The sequence below is a fragment of the Leptonychotes weddellii genome, chromosome 13, assembly GCF_054177405.1.
Source record: "Leptonychotes weddellii isolate Sample4059 chromosome 13, ASM5417740v2, whole genome shotgun sequence".
NCBI lineage: Eukaryota > Metazoa > Chordata > Mammalia > Carnivora > Phocidae > Leptonychotes > Leptonychotes weddellii.
In genome coordinates this window covers 73,516,881-73,537,788 of record NC_138381.1, presented here as the reverse complement: position 1 = coordinate 73,537,788, position 20,908 = coordinate 73,516,881, and the positions used below count along the sequence as shown (strand labels likewise).

Sequence of the window (20,908 nt, the reverse complement as noted above, 5' to 3'; positions counted from 1 at the left end):
AGAAGTCCCAGCGGACTTGCGAGTTACACTCAGGAATTTCAACAGCTGGAGACAGGAGAAGCTCTTCCATCGTGTGAAGCACGATGTTGCCCACATGATCGTGGGACATCATCCTGAAGAGGATGTGGGACACGCATTTCTCAATGGTGCCTGTTCAAGAGGCTTTGCAGCAGCTGTTGAAGCCTTCCATCAGGAAGACGTCCTCCTGTTTGCAGCGCTCATGGTCCATGAGCTTGGGCACAACTTGGGTATTCAGCACGACCACTCGGCCTGCATTTGTAAAGACAAACGCTTTTGCCTCATGCATGAAAATATCACTAAAGAGAGTGGCTTCAGCAACTGCAGCTCTGACCACTTCTCTCAGTTCCTCCGGGAACACAAAGGGGCCTGCCTATTTAACAAGCCTCGGCCCAGAGGTCGCCTGCGTAGGCAAGCCACGTGTGGGAATGGCGTGTTAGACTACAATGAGGAGTGTGACTGTGGACCTGACTGTGGTAACAACCCATGCTGTGACCTAACATGTAGGCTAAAGGAAAAAGCAAAGTGTAGTCCTGGGCCCTGCTGTAATGACACGTGTCAATATTCAGTAAAGGGATCCATGTGTCGTCCTTCTTCTGGAGAGTGTGACCTCCCAGAATATTGTGATGGTACCTCTGACAGATGCCCCACCAATACATACAAGCAAGATGGTACATCTTGTCAAAGAGTTCACTATTGCATTCAGGGTGTGTGCAAGACCCCTGATTTTCAATGTTTAAGTGTTTTTGGATTCCCTGCAAGGTCTGCCCCAGAAGACTGTTACATTCACATGAACACTAAAGGGGATCGGTTTGGAAACTGTGGCCTTCCCACTTCAGGTAACCAGGAATATGTTAAGTGTACAGGTGAAAATATATATTGTGGGAAAATTATATGTACAAATGTTAAAAATGTACCATCGATCAAACCCATGGAAACAATGATCCAGGTCCCTCATAAGGATGACTGGTGCTGGAGCATGGATGCCTATAATGATACTGATATCCCTGATGATGGTTATGTGCAAATTGGCACACTTTGTGCCCCAGAAAAAATCTGTATGAATAACTCCTGCATCAATCATGATGTGCTCAACTACGATTGTGATACAGAAGAGATGTGTAATGGGAGAGGAGTTTGCAACAATTTAAAGCACTGTCATTGTGAGGCTGGCTATGCTCCACCTGACTGCAAAACTGTAGGAACTGGGGGTAGCGTGGACAGTGGCTCTCCTGTTGTACAACGGGAAACCGAAAACACTATCAATGTTGCCAAACATGAAGATGGTTACTTAGACTATATGATCATATTATTTTTAATACTTTTTTCCCTAATATTAATAATCATAATTGTTTGTGTCATCGTCATGTGTAAACGTTCAATAGAAGCTTCTCCAGAGCCCACAGAAAAGGGTCCAGAAGAGGCTGCAGTAAAGCCCCCAGAAGAGGCAGCGGAAGAGGCTCCGCCAGAAGAAGAGGAAGAGGAAGAGGAAGAAGAGGAAGAAGAGGAAGAAGAGGAAGAATCAGAGCCGTAAGAGAAGTGGTAGCAGGAAGAAGCTAAATATATCAAACATCTCAAGCACTGAGTGGGAATGAGAGGTTCAGGGAAGTAAGGGTGAAGCGGGAATTGATGGCTCCACTGGCTCTGAATAGAAACATGCAGTCTATGAAAATATACTAATGTAGGAGGAGGGATTCATCTATTTTTATTATTCATTTTAGTAATTAAGGTTTTATTTATTTAATATATTAAATATTTTACTTTTTCTTTTCCACATTTCATTTGAACTCTTCACATGCATCTGTAGACACCAGTGTCTTTGTCTTGGGCCGATTTTTCCATTCACCAGTAACTTCTTTAGTACATGCTATCTTTCATCTAAGTTGTTTGACATATGCTACCACATTTACTTGCATTTATTACTTTCACTTTGCAAGTAACCACTACCTATTATGAAGACAGTTGTTTATGTGATCATTTTAATTTGCCTTATAAATGTACATTCATGAAATGAGTGTTTAAATACAAAAATAAATAAAACCCTATTCAGATTATATATCTCTTCAGATTGCACTTGTCATAGTTATTGAGTCCATTTTGTTCTGGGACTCTGTGGGATGTACTATACCTGGGAAGCCAGAAAACCCTGATTGTCCCAAGGTCAAGAGGCAAGTGTTAAATTCATGTACCTTTTCAAACCTGGCAGATGTTTAACATGATGTATGTACATCCAATTTATTACTTCCCAGTATTTCCAAGAACCTCGTAGAGCCATTCTCCCTTTCACCCAAAAGGTTTCATTTCTTTTTCTTCTAGAGCAGATTTCATAGCCTTTACTCTTCACTAATCTTCATGGGATGAATTTCAGACCTCCAAATGTCTCATGTCTGATGAACATCACCTAGACTCAGAAAACTGTATTTATGCTTATAACAGTATACAGATCCCAACCTACCACTATTTTTTTTGTTTAAGTGTTTTTGGATTCCCTGCAAGGTCTGCCCCTTTTCTATTTTTTTAATTTATTGAAATTAATAACTTGTTGACTGACATCAAAAGGAATCTCTCCAATTACAGGTAACAGAGCTTAGAGGTGATAGATACTTCTCTGTGAAGAAGCACAAAGCAAGTATAATATTAATGTTACTCATTCTGTGGCAGGAACTGTGTAAAATACTTTGCATTCATTTTCTCATCTTAATCCTCCCAACTTCCCCATGAAACCTCTATCTTGTTCATGAGGAAGCAAAGAAAATTTGCTCCAGAACTGGTCAGTGGTGGAACCTGCATCACTCCTCAGGTACGACTCAATCTCCATTCTCCACTCCCTCATGGGCCTCTTCCTGTGGTAAAAAGTGATGGGGAAGGCACTCAATATGTCCCTAGTTGACCTCTATTCTGAGTTCTCAAATCGTGTAATTATTATCGACAAAAATGTCTTTTTTTTTTAAAGATTTTTTTAAATTTATTTATTTGACACAGAGAGATAGAGAGCGAGAGAGGGAACACAAGCAGGGGGAGTGGGAGAGGGAGAAGCAGGCTTTCCACCGCGCAGGGAGCCCGATGTGGGACTCGATCCCAGGACCCTGGGATCATGACCTGAGCCGAAGGCAGATGCTTAACGACTGAGCCACCCAGGAGCCCCAAAAATGTCTTTTCTCCTATTACATCTTGACATCATGGAATAGCAGGTTGTCATCCTATTCAGTACTTGGAGTCAGTATATTGTAAATGATTAACAAATGTCTATCATGTGAGTAATTAATTGGAGCTAACCTTAAAATACAGGTCCAGATTCATTCCCTTGGCAGAATGCCTCTTGCTACTCCTTAACACAACCAAAATCTTACTCAGATGCAGTATTAATATTAAACATTTCTAAAAATTATTCATTGGCGGGGGCGGCGGAAGAGAGGGAGGGAGAGAGAATCCTAAGCAGACTCTGCTGAACTTGGAGCCCGACAGGGGGCTCTATCCCAGGACCCTGAGATCATGACCTAAGCTGAAACCAAGAGTCAGATGCTTAGCCAACTCTGCCACCCTGGGGCCCTGATGGCTAAATATTTATAAATCATCAAGTAAATAATAAAACGTTTATAAAATCTTGAATTCCAGGAAATGAAGACTGAACCACATTAGGGTAGACTATGGTAGGGGAGGAGGCCAGTTTTAATGTGGGCAGGAGAAAGCAGTTAGATGTAACTTGGGTTGTGAAATCTCCCCGTTGAAAGGTCAGTTTCTTGTGAAGTTTGGGTGACAACAGTTCTGCATTGTGTGTGACTGCCTCTAGGAAGTACACCATTTCATCTGATTCCTCTCCCCATTACATCTGGGGGATTCTGATGAATGTTTGCCTGTTCCAATCATTTGTGTCAGCAGTCACCAGCCACCTGCTCCCCTAAAACCTCTGATGGTGACTTACTGCTTTTACCTGTCTTTCCGCGCAGCTATTGTCCTCTCTGTGCTGCCTCAGGCCAGCAGAGACCCAGGCCCTTCCCTTAATTCCTCAAAGCACAGCCACATCCAGGCTCTACATTTTTATCCATATTTTGGAGCAAAGGGAAATTACAATGTGGAAAAAGAAAAATTTGGATTGCTGCAGATATGTATTAATGCTCCTGGAGTCCAGGGATTTTGCCCTGTTGGTAGAGTTAGATAGGCCATTTCTCTCCTCAGACCTGACCCAACATCCTCTCTTGTTCCTATAGGACTGCTTGTGAGAATATCCTTGTTGCCTGGAGTCAGACTCCACCACATTCTCTGGGGCCCAGTGAGAGGGGAAAGAAATTACTTTAAAAATAATTTACAGAAAACCCAGATCACATCATAATAACCTCACATGAATGTAATTATGCCCACAATAAAGACAAAGTATGAAATTAGTTTGATAAAAATTTAGCTTTTTGTATGTTCAAACTTCATTTTTTTTTTAGATTTTATTTATTTGAGAGAGAGAATGAGACAGAGAGAGAGAGCATGAGAGGGGGGAGGATCAGAGGGAGAAGCAGACTCCCTGCTGAGCAGGGAGCCCGATGCGGGACTCGATCCCGGGACTCCAGGATCATGACCTGAGCCGAAGGCAGTCGCTTAACCAACTGAGCCACCCAGGCGCCCCAAACTTCATTTTTTTTTAAGATTTTATTTATTTATTTGACAGAGAGACACAGCGAGAGAGGGAACACAAGCAGGGGGAGTGGGAGAGGGAGAAGCAGGCTTCCCACCGAGCAGGGAGCCCGATGTGGAGCTCAATCCCAGGACCCTGGGACCATGAACTGAGCCGAACGCAGACGCTTAATGACTGAGCCACCCAGGAGCCCCTCAAACTTCATTTTTAAGCTTATTTTTATTGAAATATAATTGATATATAACATTACGTTAGATTCAGATGCACAACATAATGATTCGTATTTGCAAATATTGTGAAATGGTTACCACAGTAAGTCTAGTTAACATCCATCACCACAGTTACAATTTTTTTTTCTTATGATGAGAACTTTTAAACCATCTTAGCAATTTTCAAATACATAGTACAGTATTAATTAGTCATCATGCTGTATATTATATCCCCAGGACTTATTTATTCTAACTGAAAGTCTGTACTTCTTGGCCACCTACACCCATTTCACCAACCCTCTCATCCCCTGCCTTTGGCAACTTATTTGTTCTCTGTGCCTATATTTTGCTTGTTTTAAATTCCACATACAATTGAGATCATATGCTATTGGTCTTTCTCTAGTGACTTATTTTACTTATCAGAATTCTCTCAAGGTCCATTCACGTTGTTATAAATGGCAAGATTTCCTTCTTTTTTATTGCTTAATAATAGTGTATATATATATTATGTATAATATATATATTTTTTTCTTTATCCATTCATCCAATGATAAACACCTAGGTTGCTTCCATGTCTTGGCTATTGTAAATAATGCTGCATGAATATGGAGGTGCAGATATCTTTTCAATTTCGTGTTTTTGTTTCCTTTGGATAGCCAGTAGTGGAATTACTAAATCATATCATAGTTCTATTTTTAATTTTTTGAGGAACCTCCATAGTGTTTTTTCATAATGGCTGCATCAATTTACATTTCCACCAACAGTGCACAAGGGTTCCCTTTTGTCCACATCCTAGCCAACACTTGTTATTTCGTGTGTTTTTGATAATAACCATTCTAACAGGTGTAGGGTGATAGCTCATTGTAGCTTTGATTTGCATTTCCCTGATGATTAGTGATACTGAGTTCCTTTTCATAGACCTGTTCACCATCTGGTATGTCTTCTTTGCAAAAATGTCTATTCAGATGCTCTGCCCATTTTTTAATTGGTTTGTTTTATTGCTATTTAGTTGTAGGAGTTCTTTATATATTTTGGATATTAACCCCTTATTAAATACACGATTTGCAAATATTTTCTTCCATTCAGTAGTTGCCTTTTCATTTTGTTGATGGCTTCCTTTGCTGTGGAAGCTTTTATTTTTATTTTAGATTTTATTTAAATTCAAATCAGTTAACATATAGTGTAATATTAATTTCAGGGGTAGAATTTAGTGATTCATCACTTGCATATAACATCCAGTGCTCGGGGCGCCTGGGTGGCTCAGTCGTTAAGTGTCTGCCTTTGGCTCAGGTCACGATCCCAGAGTCCTGGGATCCAGCCCCATATGGGGCTCCCTGCTCAGCGGGAGGCCTGCTTCTCCCTCTCCCACTCCCCCTGCTTGTGTTCCCTCTCTCGCTGTGTCTCTCTGTCAAATAAATAAATAAAATCTTTAAAAAAAAAAAATCTTAAAAAAAAACACAAAACATCCAGTGCTCATTCCATCAAGTGCCCTCCTTAATGCCCATCACCCATTTTACTCAGTGCCCCCACCCACCTCCCCTCCAACAACTCAGTTTGTTCCCTATTGTTTTTTTTAAAAAGATTTTATTTATTTGAGAGAGAGAGAGATCGAGAGACCACGAGCCGAGCGGGGGTTGGGAGGGTCAGAGGGAGAGGGAGAGAAGTAAACTCCCTACAGAGCAGGAAGCCCAATGTAGGGCTCCATCCCGGACCCTGAGATCATGACCTGAGCTGAAGGCAGACACTTAACCAACTGAGCCACCCAGGTATCCAGTTTGTTCCCTATTGTTAAGTCTCTTGTGCTTTTACTCCGTTTTTAATCTTACCTTATTTTTCCTTCCCTTCCCCTACATTCATCAGTTTTCTTTTTCTTTTCTTTTTTTTTTTTTTTAAAGATTTTATTTATTTGACAGAGAGAGACACAGCGAGAGAGGGAACACAAGCAGGGGGAGTGGGAGAGGGAGAAGCAGGCTTCCCGCTGAGCAGGGAGCCCGATGTGGAGCTCAATCCCAGGACCCTGGGACCATGAACTGAGCCGAACGCAGACGCTTAACGACTGAGCCACCCAGGCGCCCCTTTCAGTTTTGTTTCTTAAATTCCACATGAGTGAGATCATATATTTGTCTTTCTCTGACTTATTTTGCTTAGCGTAATACCCTCTAGTTCCATCCATGTTGTTGCAAATGGCAAGATTTCATTCTTTTTGGTGGCTGAGTAATATTCCATTGTATATATATATACACCACATCTTCTTTATTCATTCATCAGTTGATGGACATCTGGGCTCCTTCCATATTTTGGCTATTGTGGATAGCGCTGCTTATAAACACTGGGGTGCATGTGGCCCTTGAGATCACTATGTTTGTATCCTTTGGATAAATACGTAATAGTGCAATTGCTGGGTCATAGGGTAGCTCTATGTTTAACTTTTTGAGGAAGCTCCATACTGTTTTCCAGAGTGGCTGTACCAGTTTGCATTCCCACCAACAGTGTTAGAGCGTTCCCCTTTCTCTGCATCCTCGCCAACATCTGTTGTTTCCTGAGTTGTTAATTTTAGCCATTCTGACTGATGTGAGGTGGTATCTCATTGTGGTTTCAATTCGTATTTCCCTGATGCTGAGTGATGTTGAGCATTTTTTCACATGTTGTTTTGTTGTTGTTGTTGTTGTTTTTAATTTGACAGAGAGAGACACAGCGAGAGAGGAAACACAAGGAGGGGGAGTGGGAGAGGGAGAAGTGGGCTCCCTGCTCTGCGGGACTCAATCCCAGGACCCTGGGACCATGACCCGAGCCGAAGGCAGACGCTTAACAACTGAGCCACCCAGGGTTCCATCACCTGGGTTTTTTTTTTTTTTTACTGCTGGGTTGAAAGTCTCACTTTGTTCATGCGTTACTCTTTTGACCTCAGTGAGCATCTTTATGACGGTTATTTTGAATTCTCTATTAGGTGAATCATATATACCTCCATTTCATTAGGGTTTGTTTCTGGAGATTTATTTGAAACTTATCTGCCTGATTCTTCATCTCCTTGACTCTTTTTGTTGTTGTCTGTGTATTAAACAAAGTGGGCATCTCAGTCTTCATGGGCTGGCCTCATACAGAAAACCTCCACTGATCAGTCTAGCCAGAGATTCTGGGCATCTCTACCAACTCTTTACCTCCTTCAGGGAGCAGCAGGAAGCTATGTTTTTGTCTCCTTACTCTGTGCTAAGCCAGAGGGAGGAAGTATGGCATCCATCAGTCCAAACCACCATCTCTGTTCTCCACCAGGTGGATATACTGCATCAGATCATCAAGGTTCTAAGTCCAGCAAGACTGATGCCAGTTTTGGGGCAATCCTAGAAAAGTTGGGGCATATGATATACAGATTAACTCTTTCCCTCCTCAAGGAGAAGCTAAGCTGGGATTTTTCATCTTCTCATTCTGTGCTGAGCAGGGGGAAGATACTATGATGTCTACCAGTCCAAACTGCCATCTCTGTTCTCCCCCAGGGAAGCTAGACTGTGCAAGTCCCATCAGAGCTCCAATACTGTCATGACAAAATCTAGTCCTCTGGAGAGCCCCCTCAGAAAATCTGGGTGCTGGAAATGCAAACCAACCCCTTCTCTCCCATGGAAGAAGCTGGGAGCTGGGAGGCAGAGGTCTCTTTCTGATCATATAGCACTATTACAAGGGTAGGGATCCTGGCAAGAAGGTGTCCTCAATCTATCAGCAATCAGAGTCTGGATGCATGTTCACTTGGGGTGCAGGAGACTTTCAATTAGTATCTGAATTTCTCAAAAAGGGAATCTATGAAATGTTGCTGTATATGTTTGTTTCTGAGGGGAATGAGGGTCCAGGACTTACTATTCTGCCATCTTGCTAATGTCCTCTTAACCAATTGTTTATTACAAAATTCATGATTTTTTTCATCACTGATTTTTACAGTTGTTCAATGGGCATAAGAGAAGAATATGCACTTTCTATAGGAAGCAAATATCATATATGTGTACATAAAATATCAAGCTTGTTGTTTCTATTATATTTTGTGTATATACCATTCTTTATTATTTACTGTACTGGCAAATTCTGAAAGATATATACTGTATTTAAAACTTCCTCTTAAATTATGTTTTTATTAGCTGTTCCTTATATTTCTTTTTTTTTTTTTTTAAAGATTTTATTCATTTATTTGACAGAGAGAGAGCACAAACAGGGGGAGCAGCAGGCAGAGAGAGGGGGAGAAACAGGCTCCCTGCCGAGCAGGGAGCCCGACGTGGGGCTTGATCCCAGGACACTGGGATCATGACCTGAGCCGAAGGCAGATGCTTAACCGACTGAGTCACCCAGGTGCCCCTGTTCCTTATATTTCTAATAGATTTTTAAATGTCTTTGGCACTTGTGTTTTTTTTTTTTAAAGATTTTATTTATTTATTTGAGAGAGACAATGAGAGAGAGAGAGAGAGAGCATGAGAGGGGGAGGGTCAGAGGGAGAAGCAGACTCCCTGCCGAGCAGGGAGCCCGATGCGGGACTCGATCCCGGGACTCCAGGATCATGACCTGAGCCGAAGGCAGTCGCTTAACCAACTGAGCCACCCAGGCGCCCCACTTTGTTTTATTTTTTAAACTTATTTTGAAATAATTCATAGGAAATTACAAAGATAACATAGAAAGGTCATATATACCTTTCACTGAGCTTTTCCCCTTCGATACAGAAGAATATCACAACCAGGACACTGACATTGATAAAATGTGAATAGTTCTATGCCATTTTGTAATAGGTGTAGATTTCTGTAACCACCACCATAATCAAGATAGAGGACTATTCTGTCATCACAAAGTTCTCACTCATGCTACCCCTTTATATAGTCATACCACCATTCCCAGCCCACCCCACTATCCCTAACCCCTGGCAAACACTGATTTGTTTTCCATCTTTATAATTTTGTCATTTCAAAAATGTTATAAAAATGGAATCGTACAGTATGTAACCTTTTAAGATTGCTTTTTTTGCTTACTATAATGCCCTTGAGATCCAGCTAAATTTTGTGGATCAATGGTTCATTCGTTTTTGCTGCTAATACATGATATGGACTTACCACAGTTTAACCTTTCACCTATTGAGCAACACTTTGGTTGTTTCCAGTTTTGGGCTATTACAAATAAAGCTGCTGTGATTATCTGTGTACAGTTTTTATGAAGATATATTTTCATTTCTCTGGGATAAGTATCTAGAACCATAATTGCTAAGTCACACCATTTGCTTAGTTTTTTAAAGAAGCTGCCTGTTTTCCAGAGCTGTTATACAATTTTATATTCCTATTAGCAATGTATGAAAGATCTAGTTTCTCTGTGACCTCACCAACATTTGACATTGTCTATTTTTCAAATTTTAGCTGTTCTAATAGGTCTGTAGTGATCTCTCATGGGGTCTTAAGTTGCATCTCTCTAATGCCTACTAATGTTAAACATCTTTTCATGTGCTTATTTGCCATCCATATATCCTGTTCAGTGAAATGTCTCTTCGTCTTTTGCCTATTCTCTAATTGGACTGCTGAGTAATGAGAGTTCTTTATATATTCTAGATGAGTCCTTTATCAGATACGTGGTTTGCAAATATTTTCTCCCAGTTTTTAGCTTGTCTTTTCATACCTTAACAGGGTCTTTTGTAAGTTAAGAGTTTTGGGGCACCTGGGTGGCTCAGTCATTAAGTGTCTGCCTTCGGCTCAGGTCATGATCAAGGGGTCCTGGGATCGAGTGCCGCATAGGGCTCCCTGCTCATGGGAAGCCTGCTTCTCCCTCTCCCACTCCCCCTGCTTGTGTTCCCTCTCTCGCTGTGTCTCTCTGTCAAATAAATAAATAAAATCTTTGGGAAAAAAAAAAAAGAATTCCTCACCAAGCCCTAGGTCCTAAAGATGTTCTATATTTTCTTCTAAAAAGTTTTCTAGTTTTACATTTTACATTTAAATCTATGACCCATTTTGAGGTGATTTTTGTATGTGAGGTTTAGGTTGAGGTCATTTTTTTTTTGGTCTATATGTATCTAGTTTTCCAGTACCATTTGTTGAAAAGACTGTCCTTCCTCCATGCAGTTGTTATTGCTCCTCTGTCAAAAACTAGTTGGCCATACATGTGTGGGTTCTCTTTTCTGTTTGCTTGATCTATGTATCTATCCCATCATCAATACCACACAGTCTTCAAATTGAAAAGAGGGGTTCCTCCTATATGTTATTCTTCTCCAAAATTATTTTAACTGTCCTAGTTCCTTTGCCTTTTAGAAAATTTATATTTACATTAATATATATTTTATATGTAAATAAATACTTCATAGTACATACATATATCAAGTCAGCATGTTGTATGCTTTCATATAAATGCCATTTTATTCATGAATTATATACTTCAATAAAGCTGGGAGGTAGTTAAAGAGAAAACAGACGAAAAACTTGATAGAAAAGGGGGGAAAGACATGAACAGATAATATTAAAAGATACAAAAATGACCTTAAACATATTTAAACATGTTCAAATTCATTCAAATTAGAAAAATACAAGTTAAACTACACTGAGATGCCACTTCTCACCTATTAGTTTGGTGAAAATTAAAATTTATGGTAACATACCCTGTTGCTTACAATGTGGGAAAATAGGCACTCTAATACACTCTAATACATTGCTGGTGGAAATGCAACTGGCAAAACCCTTTTGAAGGGGAATTTGAAAATACCAAACAAAGCTACATTTACAGTTAGTTACAGAGGCACTGCTTCCCCATTTTGTGGAGGAACTTGCCTCCACAAAAATACATATGTGCAAGATTATTTGTTGATGTATTGTGTGTAATTTCAAAACAATATAAACAATTGAAAAGCCCATACACAGAAGAGTGACTGAATAAATAATATCCACAAAATGGAGTACTATGCAGCTGTAAAAAAAGACAGAGAGAGAGAATGAGGAATATCTCACTGAACTGCTATGGAATGATTTACAGGATGTATCTTTAAGTTTAAAGAGGAAAATGCAAAATGTTACACTACATTTATATAAGAAAGAAGAGGACAGAGGCACCTGGATGGCTCAGTTGGTTAAGCATCTGCCTTCAGGTCAGATCATGATCCCAGGGTCCTGGGACCGAGCCCAACATCAGGCTCCCTGCTGAGGTTCTCCTCTCTGCTTTTCCCTCTCCCTCTGCCCTTCCCCACCACTCGGGCTCACTCTCTTGTGCATGCTCTCTCTCTCAAATAAATAAATAAAATCTTTAAAAAAAGAGAGAGAGAGGAGGATAAAAGAAAATATACATGCATCTACTAATTTGTGCAGAAAAAATACAGGAAAAATAAACTAAGTACTATTAAGATTGGTGGTTGGGAACTGGGTAGAAAGAAGTAGTACATGGAACAGATTAAAGGCTCAAGGAGGTGTACTCTGCATACTTTTCTTTGGTATACTACTGAGTTTTATTTTTTATTTTATTTTATTTTATTTTTTAAAGATTCTATTTATTTATTTGACAGAGAGAGACAGTGAGAGAGAGAACACAAGCAGGGGGAGTGGGAGAGGGAGAAGCAGGCTTCCTGAGGAGCGGGGAGCCCGTGTGGGGCTCGATCCCAGGCCCCTGGGACCACGACCTGAGCCAAAGGCAGACGCTCAACAACTGAGCCACCCAGGTGCCCCGGTATACTACTGAGTTTTAGAATCATGGTAATATTTCACATTTTCCCAAAATCATCATCATCCAAAAGGTGGGGGAAAACCCAAAATGAAATACAAACAGTAACATATGAACTTAGCTGTATTCAAAATGAATAATACCACCATAATATCTAGAATAGGTCTAGATAAAAAATTATAACCTAGATAATTTTAGAAAACATTATTTTGACCTCATACCATAAGGCTAAAGAGAAAAAAGAACTGAACACAAATACTGTTCTCCAGTTCATATATTTGCTTTTCACAGAGGCATGGGTTATTCTAATACTTTACATGTATTCTAGGAATAAGCCAATAAACATATTGTGAATAACAAAGAAAGAAAAAGGAACTGGAGGTTTGCAAAGGGCTGAATGGTTCAGAGTCGGGATGGTGCAAAATGTGACCCACCCAGAGATCTACAAACCCCTGCTCTGGAAACCTTTGGTTTCTTTTCTTTTTTTTTTTTTTTTAAATTTTCTCTATTTATTTGACAGAGAGAGAGACACAGTGAGAGAGGGAACACAAGCAGGGGGAGTGGGAGAGGGAGAAGCAGGCTTCCCGCGGAGCAGGGAGCCTGATGCGGAGCTCAGTGCGGAGCTCGATGTGGAGCTCGATGCAGAACTTGATCCCAGGACCCTGGGATCATGACCTGAGCCGAAGGCAGACGCTTAAAGACTGAGCCACCCAGGCGCCCCTGGAAACCTTTGGTTTCAATGACTCAAAAGAACAATGAATGACAGGAGGGGAAGACTTCCATGGGGACTGGGAATAAAGGAAGAAGGTTATAGCTTTTTCTTTTCTTGGGGCCTGATCCTGAGTCATAATACTGACAGGACCTCTGAAAGTTTCCTCTCCTTGGTATACTCCTCTATGAAGATAGCAGGAGCTCAGCTAAGCAGTACTAAAATTTTGTGCTTTCATGAAGGTTGCAAAGTAAGAGCACTCCTGTGAAGAGAGACCACAACAGGAGTAGGAAGAGGCACAGTCAAACAATAGATGTCATCTTGTAACTCCCAGGGTGGGAGCAGCTATCCTTGCAACAGGCAGCAAAGCCTTGAGCTTTAGCCAAACTGTGTTACTGACAAAGATTCGGATCTCAGGTAAGGCAACTGAGACAGAGGTGTAGGACCATTAGTTGTTTCAACTGGGCCATGACAATGACAACCCCAGTTACTTTGCCTCCCTTATGCACTTCCTTCTATGAAATCAAGTGGTCATGGGTAAGGTTTAGAGTGATTTTTCTTCCAGGAGTTCCTGAATGGGGCACTTGAGAATGAGCCCTTCCTATATTAAGCTGCATGTCATCTTATTGCTGATACTGAATATTCTTCAAGGGATGCATTGTAAATGGAAATCTCTTTATTATAAAATAGTCATCCCTAGCAACTTGATGATATTCAAAGAACGGGAAGAAAAAGCAGAAAAAGTGTCCTATATTCTGCTCATACAAGAAAAATGGCCTATTATTAATTTGAAGCAAAAGAAAGGATTATTTATCAAGAACTTCCCTGTTTATACACATCAAAATGGGATACTAGGCTTGACATGCCTTTTATTCAGGATGACTGGATGTTTAGAGGGTGACCTGCATTCTCTTGTGACTATTAGCACTTGCTCAGGGCTATAAAGGGAGTCCTGACTTTACATGACACTGTCTTTGGCATCAAGCCTATATATACTTCAAAGAATTTTGGGCATATGGTTTTCAGCATATCTTTAAAATCAGGTTAGTCTTGTACAATGAGTGGAGATAAACAGGAGAAGCTCTTAACCACTTCACAATTTCAGAGCAAAATAGAGCCCTCTTCCTTTCCAATGTCCTATATGTGGTCACTTTCCAAGCATGCTGAAACATTTACTGTGGTTGACAATATGCAGTTCCAAATGTGGAATAATAATGCTACCAAGACAATACAGATGGTAATGAATGTTCAGGTTAACAGGTACAAGAAGAAATTAAATGTGACAGTATTACTGGGTTAAAGATATGGACAGAGAGAAACCTAGTGAAAATCTCCCTGAATTTGCAAGAAACACTACAAAATTTTAACTGCTAGAGAGACTGGCATCTTTTGAGAAGAGTGAAGCATAATGTTGCTCATATGGTCATTAGCCAAGGTCTTGGGAAGTACCAGAGCCATGCATTTCTTAGTGGTATCTGCACTGCTAAGAATTCAACCAGTGTTGAATCTTTCTGTCATGAAAATATACCACATTTCACAGCTCTTATGGCTCACAAGCTTGGCCAAAACTTGGGAATGAAGCATGACCATGTGACCTGCAAGTGTCATGGCCAGAACCCCTGTCCTATGCATGAATTTCTTACTATAGATATGGGTTTCAGCAACTACAGCTTTGACTACTTCCACCGGCTGTTGCATAAGCATAGAGGGTACTGCCTGTTCAAAAAAACCTGAGCTCCAAAGCTCCTTTGGAAAGCCATATTGGAAAAAAAAAAAAAGAAAGTAGATAAAGGAAAAGAATGTGATTGTGGCAGTGTCCTTAATTATTAAAATGATCACTACTGTCTGCCCTCATGCCAGCTGAAGAAAGGTTCAGACTGCACATTTGGGATCCTTCTATAAAACCAGCAAACTTCTACACCCTGCTGCCTCAGAGTAGATGAGTGTGACCTCCCAGAACACTGTAATGGTATTTCCAGGTGGTGCCAGACAGATACCTACAAGCAAGATGGCATTCCTTACAAAGAACAAGGTTACTGTTACCAGGGCTGGTGCTGAAGCGTGGAGAATCATTGTGTTAAAATCTTTGGAAAAGGCACAAAGGTTGCCTGGAAAGTTGATATCATTACATGAATACAAAAGGGACAGGTTTGGAAACCATGGCAGTGAATCTAAGGGGATGATTAAGGTCTTCAGTAAGTGCAAGGCCAAAGATGCACAATGTGAAAGGCTGTTGACTGAATTAAGAAACATCAAACACTTACCCACTTCCCCATGTAGGACATGTGGTATTGGGGTGCAGAGTTTTTTGAAGCCACAGACAGAGCTGATGAGAGGGATGGTACCCAACGTGGTTCACAGATCTATATTAATCAAACCTGCTTGTATACCACTAAGTGGAATATAGATACCACTATATTCCACTATGACTACAACCTGGACAAGTGTCATTGCAACAATTTTATGAATGTCACTGTGTCTATATCTATACCCCTCCTACATGTGAATCTAAGGGTTATGGGGACAGTTTGAATAGTGGCCCAGCTCCATGTGTCCCCTCTGACTCTCAGTATGACAAAAAGCTTATAATCCTAATCTGGATCTTGCCTAGCCTTTTACTGTTTCTCATTCCTACTACCTTTTTGTTTACTTACATCCATAGAAGATCTAAGACCAGTGTCAATGCAAAAAATTAATCAGAGAAGCAAGATGAACAAACCTGACAAACATTTGATAATTACCTTCTTTCTGGTAATAAAGCCAAATATGAAGTGATACAAAAAGGACTTTTTTTTTTTTAAGATTTTATTTATTTATTTGACAGAGAGAGAGAGACAGCAAGAGAGGGAACACAAGCAGGGGGAGTGGGAGAGGGAGAAGCAGGCTCCCTGCTGAGCAGGGAGCCCAATGCGGGACTCGATCCCGGGACCCTGAGCTCGTGATCTGAGCCGAAGGTAGACGTTTAATGACTGAGCCACCCAGGCGCCCCACTAAAAAAACTTTTTTAAGAACTGGACTCTGTATTTCTGGTGTCCCTCAAGGTCTACAGAAATAGGAATTCTTTTTTTTTTCATCTGTCTCTCCAAATGTTGACTATTCATTTTTAAATTAAAAGAACTTAAAGCAGCTCCGTATGTGAAGCAATCTTTCTTGTTCTATGCTATCCAGATCAGGTTTTAGAGCTATAGGACAATGACAGGCCTCAAGATGTGTTTTTGACATAACAAGCCCAGGTCACCCTCCACAGTAAGGTGAAGCTCATGGCCTCAAACCTAAAGAGCTGTTAACCGAGCTCCCTAACATTTCTACAGAGAGTTCCTTCAGAATGATCTCTGGAAACTTATGTTTCAGAGTATCCTATCTAATTCACCATTGTAATTTACTCTGTCAATTTTCTCTAATCTTAAGGATTTTTCCTTGGACAGACCAAGGGAGTATATCAGGTGAGAAGCATCTCATTACTAGTTCCAGATGTTTTAGTTGATTGTCATTCCAGCCACTTTGTCCATTTGGCTTTTCCTCTTTGTTTTGGCATCATAGTATCTAATGCCCTGGCCTCAGATTGACTTTGTTCATAACTTAACTAAAGAGACCAAACATCACTTGTTGTGTGATTAAAGAAGAGGTGCCTGGGTGGCTCAGTCAGTTAAGTGTCCGACTCTTGGTTTCAGCTCAGGTCATAATATCATCAGGGTCCTGGGATTGAGCCCTGTATCGGGCTCTATGCTCAGCATAGAGTCTGCTTGTCCCTCTCCCTCTGCTCCACCCCCTGCTTGCACTCTCTCTCAAATAAATAAATTAAATCTTTTAGAAGAAGAAGAGGAGGAGGAGGAGGGAAAGGGGAGGGGGAAGAAGAAATGGATTAGACATTCATACTAGTGAATGAGGCTCTGCAGTCTGGGAATCTTTTCTTTACCAAAAGGTTCTTTCTAGCCATTCATTCACTTATTCATTCATTTATTCTATAAACATACATTAAACGCTTACCATTAGGTTAAACCATGTAAAATTGATGATATGCCATTTTCACCTACAAAAATGGTAAGTTCATATGGTTCAACCTAATTCTATGTCCAGGCACTATGAAACCTACTTTTGGACTTTTGCTTATAAATGGGAGTTGAGAGTTTTTGATACCTAAAATTTCTTTTAATCCTGATTTCTCTTAAATCTTATTATCCCCTCTAACTCCATAAGATTGGCCTTAATTTCCTAGAGCAGATGGTTCCTACTGTTAAGACTTGGAACAGCACTGAACAAATAAGAGAGTAGGATGTGCCTGAGGATCCCACCGTCAGTTTTTTGATAGTTACTGTCCTTGCTTCTTTTAAGTTTCAAAAACTCTTCAAAGAACAGAAACCCAGGACTTTCTTTGTCCAACCACAGAGAGAATAACAATACTAGCAAAATCTGAGCAAGCTGCTGCATGCCACCCTACTTCCCCCACGACCATGGAGTAGAGAGCCTGGAAATGGCACATATAAATAATAACCTGGAACTTATCTAGAAGAGATTTAAACAAATCTAGTATTCACTGAGGTGATAGGAGTCTATCTCTTAGAAGGAAAGTGGCTTCACCTCTCTGAACAAAGACTTGAAGAATTACTAGTGAATCTGAGAATAACAGAGATCCTGCCCAATTCAACAAGAAAACCTACTAACCACAGCACTACATCCTCTTTCACTTCCATAGTTTAAGGCATGGTTGGAAAAGACTTGAGATGTTTCCCAACACTCTTCTCAATCCATTAGTGTGGAATAATTCTGGTTCCTGGATGTTCCAGTATTACAGTTTCAAAGAATGGTGGAGGGCTGGTAGCAAAACCAAGGGTAGACTCCACTGTATCTAGGCCCCTGCTATAGAATCTCTTCTGTGAACATAATAATGGTGTTTGGGTGTCTGCATCACGCCGAGCCTGTTGCTTTAGTTGGTAGAACTTGTATTGTGTCCAGCTATATACTCCACAGTTGAGCAGACCCTGGGATGATGCTGTTAGAGCCTGGAGGAGATGAAGTGATGGAACCCATCCTTCAGGTTTTCAGAGATCCAGGGAATTGTCCCCATTCCCCTTATTTATACTCATTGTTATATTTGTTTTATCTCAAACAGCAATATCTGGTGTCAGTTTTTTATATTTTTCTAGCTCTTTTTTATTATGTTCAATTAGCCAACATATAGTACATCATTAGTTTCTGATATAGTGTTCAACGATTCATTAGTTGCATATAACACCCAGTTCTCATCACAACACGTGCCCTTAATACCTTTCACCCGGTTACTCCATCCCCCCACCCCCTACCCTCTGTAACCCTCAGTTTGTTTACTGGAGTCCTGAGTCTCTCATGGTTTGTCTCCCTCTCTGATTTCTTCCCTTTCTAGCTCTTTCTGAACTCACTCTTTACACTGTACCTTGTTATGGATGACTGAAAGTTGGTCATACTTCTTGGCATATACATAAGGAAAATGAACTCATTTCAATGCCCTTCCTTATTACTTCCATTTCCCAGGTCAAGCTTGAGAAAAATGCCCTATCAGTATAGTCAGATAACTCAAAAAAGGCTTCATAAGTCTGATTAAAGAGGAAAAAAGAGAATTGTTCTATTTCTGTATTCCTCTCTCCCCATTTACCTAGAATAGCTAATTTATCCCATTCAATTCACTCTGGGTGGGGGAGAATTATGTCACTATCAGTGTTTCATAAAAACATTATTTGGTCGATCTTGTTTTTTTGCTACCCATCCCTTAAAAACACACCAATAAAATGAAGTTAACTAGAGATACATATGCTCTGGGATGCATGGCAGCACTTTCACAAAAGTATCTACCTCATCTGTGAGGAAAACTTCACATTCTTCATAACTGAATATAAATAATACATTTTCTCTTTGCAACATAGAAATAAATATGCTAAGGGAAAAAACTGTGCTTACTGAGTAATGTCAGTGTAAGAGAACAGGATAAGAGGGTATAAAAACAGATGCTGAAGGTGTTACCTGGAGAACACAGAGGACCATGTGAAGTTTCATGTCCTGTGGCTTAGTCAACTTCATGATCATCAGAATGACAGCTGTGAAAACACAAAGTATAAATCTTCTTGCCAGCCCTACCTGTCTGAGCATAAAATTCCCCAATATAGGGACGCCTGGGTGGCTCAGTTGGTTAAGCATCTGCCTTCAGCTCAGATCATGATCCCAGCATCCGGGGATCGAGTCCCGCATCGGGCTCCCTGCTCAGTGGGGAGCCTGCTTCTCCCTCTGCCTGCCGCTCCCCCTGCTCCTGCTCTCTCTCTCTGATAAATAAATAAAATCCTAAAAAAAAATTCCCCAGTATACATGCCTACACACCATGAGAGATAAAGGTATAAGCATAATGAAGACTAGGAGTGAGATTAACCAGTTACATAAACCACTGGGCCTCCAGTCTCCAACTTCTATTCCTCACTGACTAAACTTTGCAGGTTATTAGTAGCAATGATGGTAAGACACACTATGGGAGATAAATTACACTTCTTAGTGTTTCAGAATTTACCAAGCTCTTTCATAAGCATTATCCAATCTGATCCTCACTATACTTTCTGTAGTAGAAAGGGCAGGTGTTAATATCTCTGAGCTCTATCAGGATGTTTCCTCTCTTAGGCTGCATCTCATGTCTAATTACCTTAATTTCTAAAACATAGGAATAAAAAGAAGAAAGTGGGACCAACATAGATTTTACGGTTGGACAGGAATTTTACAAGTTTCAGTCATCCTTCTTGGTGAGCCCACTTTGCTTGATCAGACCCCAATAGGTGTCCTCATCATTACCCAGCTCTTCCCATTAAGATACCCACCTGGGCCCCAGCAGCAAGAGAAGGCCACTGGGTAAAAGCGTACTCGCTGCTCCACAATGTGAATCACTGCCCACTGTTCACTCCCCAGGAAGCCAGTTGATTTCACAAACTTCTTATACAGAGTCTGCGCTTGGATGAGTAAGACCTAAACATGGGTACATAAGTGAGTAGTTTGCCTGAGGCTTGGTAAAACTTCCCAGCTCTAGCTTCCTCTTGTTGTAGAGGAATCACTTCTCTCAGGATCTGACAGCAGGAAAACTCATTCTCCTGTCTTTACCATTTAAGACTGGCTTTTTCTGAAAGAAAATCATCTTCAGAGTAAACTTTTGCTTAGCCAGGGGAAATGGACAGATATTAGACAAACCTGTGGTTACCATGTTCAATACATAGACTTGACATCAACCTCAGGCTTTTTTTTTCCCCCCTAACTGAGGCTAATCACAGTATGTATGGGAAGTTAAAGCTAAGATCTAACCAGACCCTCTTTTAAAACACTTTACTAGAGATTGTGTTAGAAAGAAGTCTGTGCATGGGGCGCCTGGGTGGCTCAGTCGTTAAGCGTCTGCCTTCGGCTCAGGTCGTGATTCCAGGGTCCTGGGATTGAGCCCTGCATTGGGCTCCCTGCTCAGTGGGAAGCCTGCTTCTCCCTCTCCCACTCCCCCCGCTTGTGTTCCCTCTCTTGCTGTATCTCTGTCAAATAGATAAATAAAATCTTTAAAAAAAAAAAAAAAAAATGGGCGCCTGGGTGGCTCAGTTGGTTAAGCGACTGCCTTCGGCTCAGGTCATGATCCTGGAGTCCCTGGATCGAGTCCCGCATCGGGCTCCCTGCTCGGCAGGGAGTCTGCTTCGTCCTCTGACCCTATCCCCT

General features: G+C 40.9%; 2 protein-coding genes across 2 annotated transcripts in view; one reads left to right on the top strand and one right to left on the bottom strand.

Annotated features, from left to right (window-relative positions):
• The window catches only part of LOC145716704 (disintegrin and metalloproteinase domain-containing protein 1a-like), a 12,764-nt gene extending 11,017 nt beyond the window's left edge, over positions 1 to 1,747 (top strand). Inside the window, exon 4 of the mRNA XM_081800954.1 lies at positions 3 to 1,747. Within this exon, the coding sequence (XP_081657080.1) occupies positions 3 to 1,552 (1,550 nt within the window). The 3' untranslated portion in view covers positions 1,553 to 1,747. The remainder of the gene's footprint in view (positions 1 to 2) is intronic.
• Positions 1,748 to 9,711: 7,964 nt separating this feature from the next.
• Positions 9,712 to 20,908, bottom strand: part of TMEM116 (transmembrane protein 116) — a 50,708-nt gene continuing 39,511 nt past the window's right edge. The window contains exons 10-12 of the mRNA XM_081802208.1: positions 20,041 to 20,185; positions 19,205 to 19,278; positions 9,712 to 18,210 (exon numbers count right to left, since the gene is read on the bottom strand). Of these exons, the coding sequence (XP_081658334.1) occupies positions 17,959 to 18,210; positions 19,205 to 19,278; positions 20,041 to 20,185 (471 nt within the window). The 3' untranslated portion in view covers positions 9,712 to 17,958. The remainder of the gene's footprint in view (positions 18,211 to 19,204; positions 19,279 to 20,040; positions 20,186 to 20,908) is intronic.